We start from the raw sequence: 6,144 nt of genomic DNA, 5'->3' as shown, positions 1-6,144 counted from the left end.
ACATATAAAATGTTGCCATAAAAAAGTCAGCACAGGCCAGGCAGTGGTGGTACACACCTTCAATATCAGCACTTGGGATGCAGAGGCAGGTGGATTTCTGAGTTCGAGGTCAACCCGGTCTACAGAGTGAGTTCCCCGATAGTCAGGGCTATACACAGAAACCCTGTCTCAAAAATCAAAAAACAAAATAACAAAATAACAACAACAACAACAAAAGTCAGCACAATTAGTTTTGGTTTTGCTCTAAATTACTCATAAATCCCAGAATATCACAGAGGTGAATTCTCTCAGCCAACCATTGAACTGAGCACAAGGTCTTCAATGAAGGAGCTAGAGGAAGGCCCAAAGGAGCTGAAGGAGCTAGCAGCCATTCATAGGACAAACAACAATATGAACCACCCAGTACCCCCCAGAACTCCCAGGGACTAAACCACCAACCAAAGAGTACACATGGAGGGACCCATGGTTCCCACTGCTTATATAGCAGAGGATGGCCTTGTTGGACAGCAAAGGGAGGAGAGGCCTGGTCCTGAGAAGGCTCGATGCCCCGGTATAGGGGAATGCTAGGACAGGGAAGTGGGAGTGGGTGGGTTGGTGAGCATGGGTAGGGGTGATGGGATAGGTGGTTTTCAGATGGGGAAATCAGGAAAGGGAATAACATTTGAAATGTAAATAAATAAAATATCTAATAAAAAAGAAAAAATTTTCAGAAGATCTATAAAATTATCATAATTTTGTGACATGGCCAGGATGACAGAGTCCAGAGATAGGATTCAGGGATATGAGAATTAAAAGAGCCATCACTTAATACTATCTGTATGATCCTAGTACTTTATGTTGCTAATAAGTATATGTTTAGTAAGTTTTAAAAATTATCTGAGTAACAAATACAGGTTCATTTTTATGTTTTGAATTGAAATGAATTCCATCACTGCCTCCTTTCTTCCATCCAGAACCTACCAGTTATCTTTCCTAAAACCCTCTTTTGCCCCTCATTATCTAGCTGATTGTCTCATTTTTATTATATTTGTTGTGTGTGTGTGCACACTCTTTCACACACACAAATATATACAAAAATTTGTATATATCTGAGTCCTCTTATTTCTTGTTCAGTCCATTTTTGTTGTTTGATTCTATATGATTTCAAGACAGACCACTCTGAATTGGACAACAGTAAGGGAATTCTTCCCTAAGAGATGCTAACTCTCCTTCTACTAACAGTCATTAAGTGCCTGTAGTTCTTCATCTGGGGTGAAACCCTGAAAAATTTCCCCCTTCTATATTTATATGGCCATATATATAGCTATTACTTATATCTTGTTTATAGAACCATTTCTAAGATAGATTTTTCATGGCAAAATTTCTTGTATCCAGGCTCTTAAAATATTTCCACTTTGTTTTCTGGGATGCTCCCAGGTCATAGATACGCAAGAAGTGATGTAGATGTATCCTCTGGGGCTGAGCTCCTGATGAACTATTAATCTCTCTGAAGTGTCCGGTTGAGGTTTTCTTTGATAGTCTCCACTTGGTGTGGGAAGAAGAGCTTCTTTGGTGATGGATGGTAACTACACTACTCTACTATATCTGAGAACTGGGCGTAAGGGATCACAGAAGAGAGAATGGATCTTATTTGTGTTTCTGGGTTTGGGTTCCCTCATTCATTAAAATCTTTTCAAGGTCTGCTCATTTACCTTCAAATTCCATTATTTTACTTTTATTTACAGTTGAATATTTTCACCATTATGTGTGTTTGAGTTCATCTGTTTAAGAATGCTTAGGTTTTTATTTTTCAATCCCTTGATATTGTGAATAGGGTAATTATGAACATCACAGAGCAAGTATTTGTTCTTTAAGAGGCCATAGACTCATAAGCACACTTTACTCATGCCAAGAGATGGTCCAAATCAATTTCAAAGGGAATTCTGAATGAAAACATCATTTGTCTTTTATTTATAACCATTGACTCCACCCCTTCTCTTCCTCCCCATGCAAGAAAATGACCAGCCAAGCCAACTTATAAAAATCTATATGCCAGAATTTCCCAGATAGTATTACCTATGCTGGTCTTCAAATGGGACTCTATATCATTTTACTGAATGAAAATGCCTGCTCCTTCGCAGCAGTGTCTGGAATCAAACTTAACAAGATAGTGGTTGTCAGCACTAGAATTACATTTCCGGCTTAAATTTCTATTGTTGACTTTATTATTTGATAATCATGTTCCAAAAGCATATGTGGCCAGACTTTTCATGAACATACTTTTCCAAGAATAACTGAGTTCTGTGTCCAGCTCATTTGACTCTGCAGGTTTCTAGAAAGAGCAACCTGTTCCATTTGAGCAAAAATATTGAAAGACTTTGCCCAAGGTAAGTGACAACCAACATGGAAAATTATGGTTTTGATTCAAACACTTGTGTACTACAATCTCAAAGACTACATATGAATATACAAGTCAGGGACCATAAGCTCACCAAACCAAGTAACTTACTTTAGTGAATCAGTTAACATCAAGGTGAAATCTTTACTTAGTGTTTCATGTTATGAATATATTATGCCAAAATAAATCAGTAATAAACAACAATCAAGTATCAGGCACATTAGTAGCTTTCTATTGAAATATTTTGCTTGGTTTCTCCTGCCTGAAATATGGTTGACTTGATCAAATTTCAGGAATAGTTCTCAGAGAGTAATCAGAGTCAAGTTCTAGAATAAGGTAGTGAGTACAAACGAAGCAAACTAATCTGAATCTGTTTGGTCTTAATGCTGAAGATAACAGGGTTCATAAAAGGGGGGAAAAGGAAGCAGATGTAGCTCATTGTAATATGAACAACATGAGGAATATTCTTTCCAAACCTGTGAATGAATGTCAGACCAACCACAGTGACATAGAAAACCAGGATGCAACAGATATGGGAGACACATGTGTTGAGGGCCTTGGCCCGCTCGTCTGTAGAAGCAATGCCCATGACAGTCTTGAGAATCAAAATGTAGGAAAAACAAATAACCAAAAAATCCAGAAGCCCCATGCAAAATACGACCACAACTGGATAGAGACGATTGAATGTGATGTCAGCACAGGCTAGCTTGATGACATCTTGGTGTAGACAGAAAGCATGGGAGAGTACATGGGATCGACAATAGGGAAACCAGTGTAGGCGAATGATTATTGGCATGATTGACAGACCAGCCCTTGTCACTACACCTATGCCAATCTTGATGACCCTAGAATCAGTAAGGATGGTGGTATACCTTAATGGGTTGCGAATGGCAATGAAACGGTCATAAGCCATGGCAAGTAAGACCCCTGACTCCACAATAGAGAGAGTGTGGATAAAGTATGCCTGAGAGAAGCAGGCTTTATGGCCAATTTCCCTGTGATTTAACCATAGTACACCGAGAACTGTGGGCATGGTGGTCAATGTTACTCCAAGATCTGTAGCTGCCAGCATACCTAAGAAATAATACATAGGCTCATGGAGGTTATGGTCATCCTTAATGAGGAAAAGGAGGGTGCCATTGCCAAGCAGTATGGAGATAAAGGCCACCAATAATGGGAGGGAGATCAGGTGATGGGCTTTCTCCAGACCGGGGAAGCCAGTGAGCAGGAATGGGTAGGTTGAGGTGTTGAGCCAAATTACAGGCATTGCAGAGATAGAATTCCCCTCAGGTAAAATGACAGGAAACAGTTCCTTAGGGTTTGCCTCTTGAAGATGCTACCTGCTGTGTGGATGTTCCGAGGTATTGCTTTTCAACAACAATGGTAATTTAATCATTCCTGAGACTTTCTAGACATGGAAAAAACAAGACACATAAAAAGCAGCTCTATACTTTATTTGGAGATTACTGTAAGATTGCTGGTGTGTACATTAGAGATAAGCTATGTATGAAGAATAGATCTATATCAGATGTTCTCTACCTGTGGGTTGTGACCCTGTGGGAGTCCCATTTCAGTTACCCTGCATATCAGAAATTTATATTGATTCATAGCAGTAGCAAAATTACAGTTATGAAATAGGAACAAAAATAATTTAATGGTTGGGGGCTCACCACAAGAGAAATTGTTTAAGTTTCATAGCATTAGGAAGGTTGAGAACTATCAATGTAGATGAGGTCTTTATAAATCCAATACTCCAAATAAAACAAGTCATTTGGACAGTATTGGGGCCTACTAAGGTTGTTTCATGGTATCATTCTTCTTTACTGAAGGTGTTGAGAATTGACCTAATGATTTCCCAGAATAAATGAGACCTAGAAAATCAGAAAGTATCTAAGCATTGTTTGAGAATCAAGTATGGGCAACTAATTGCAAAATAATATAACCCTATAAACAAATAAATAAAAGACAGTTAAGTGTAGACATTGGTAAATGCACTGTAATGTTTAGAATTATTCAGTTGATGAAATTCTAGAGTTGGGAGGAGGTTACAAGATGGCAGAAAACTGAATTTTATGTGTGTCATCACTTTTAAATTTAACAAATATCTCTTTTTGAACAGAACACTGCCCTAGTATACTCTAGCTTCTCATAAACTCTTTTCCAAAAAATACATTATCATATATATTGTTTAACATATTTCATAATATTTATTAATTTTCATAATGTATATGCAGTAAAAAGAGAAGATGATTGCTTGAAGGCATATGAAGATATATGACTATGACATCACCTACTTAGAGAAGCACAACTAGAAACTGGTTAGACATGCTCACATGAATATACTTGTATGAAAACTTCATACATGCATGTTGGTTTTGTTATAAAAGCTATGGTATTATATAGTATTTAATTGTACTGAAAAGTCTTTGGGACTCAGAATTGTAAGGTACCATTGGACACATACAGGCAGTTGTTTCTCAGCATCACCCAGAGAAATATAGCCACATTCTTATCTGTTTGGTATGGAATATTCATCCCACTGTATCTCAGTGTACTTTCAGACATTACTCACATGATCTACTTTCATCAGGAGAACATGTCTCCACGATCACTAGACTTCACTCTTCAAGATTTGCATGCCATCTCACAGCTGTTTCTTTCTAATGGTATTGAAACTGGGGATCCACTTAAGATCTGTGGTTGTCGTTTACGGAGGATGTTAATGATATCTGTCTTTATCTTGCTTTTAACATTAAGTGTAAGAATGAATTAGAATTGCTAAAGAGAATGACTTCCTTATTTTGAATGTTTTATTACAAAAATTTCAGTGAACACACATCTGTATTATTCATCCTGAGAGTTTTCAAGTGATCCTATTCTCTTAGGAAACCTATAAAAAATAATGAAATACTACAGGGAGGCTTAAAATTTTAAGCAAACATATTACACTGGATTTCAATTGAGCAGAAGACTTGTGCCCAGCTAGTAAGGAAAGGTGAGTCAGAAATCATGACATTTCTGAAGATTACATTGATCCCAGCACTAAGAAAATAGGGAAATCAATCTTTTAGCATGTCAGAGAAGTAGACACAATAATTTCAAAGAAGAAAATGACAGAGTTAGAAATCTAAAGGTTGAAAAATTAAAAGTTCAGACAGAAACTCAAAGGGAAACAGAATAAAACTCAAAGGGAAACAGAATACACAATTCATCTCAGTGGCGCCTGGTTTGGTTTGCTCTCACATTCTTCTTTGCAGGTACCATTGTTTTATTATTATTTATTATTTATTATTATTATTATTATTATTATTATTATTATAGAATTTTATAATGTATCTAATGAACTATACATTCTTAATTATTCACAGCAACTTCCTTCATACCATGGCCAAAACTCCCTTACCCCAATTTGATGTCTTCTTTGAATATAGACATCATATAGACAACCCCTCAAGAAACCAGGCTGGAGGGGTGTAGGAGAGTCTTTAGGACCCACAACCATCACCCATAGAATCTTGGTTGAGAATGCTATTTCTCTTAGTGAAAGGTCAGGTACCTGTTTCCTATTTGCCCTAATTCCGGTACCTGTAAATCCTCAAAGAGTAAATACATTACATTCCCCCACTAACCTGAAAATTAGACTCTATCCGTTCTTTAATGACATTATCATGAGCTTTGTATATTTAGCTTTATGAAGAATTTGATCATACCACATTTTTCATCAGGCACTGCACAGAAGCCTAGCTGGTATGAGCATTTATTTCAGA

At 37.1% G+C, this 6,144-nt stretch overlaps 1 protein-coding gene across 1 annotated transcript; it reads right to left on the bottom strand.

Moving 5' to 3' along the window:
- Nucleotides 1–2,696: 2,696 nt before the first annotated feature.
- Nucleotides 2,697–3,644, bottom strand: LOC127680858 (olfactory receptor 51B6-like). Its single transcript, XM_052176600.1, has one exon. The coding sequence runs from the start codon at nucleotides 3,642–3,644 to the stop codon at nucleotides 2,697–2,699; it is 948 nt and encodes a 315-aa protein (XP_052032560.1).
- Between the last annotated feature and the right edge of the window lie 2,500 nt (nucleotides 3,645–6,144).

This window comes from Apodemus sylvaticus, chromosome 1 (genome assembly GCF_947179515.1).
Source record: "Apodemus sylvaticus chromosome 1, mApoSyl1.1, whole genome shotgun sequence".
In the NCBI taxonomy this organism is placed as follows: Eukaryota; Metazoa; Chordata; class Mammalia; order Rodentia; family Muridae; genus Apodemus; species Apodemus sylvaticus.
Note: the sequence above shows the minus strand (reverse complement) of the source record. Positions and strands in the feature narration are given on the sequence as shown.

Coding starts and splice junctions, on each gene's coding strand:
- LOC127680858 (XM_052176600.1), bottom strand. CDS start 3,644: ATGCCTGTAATTTGGCTCAACACCTCAACCTACCCATTCCTGCTCACT.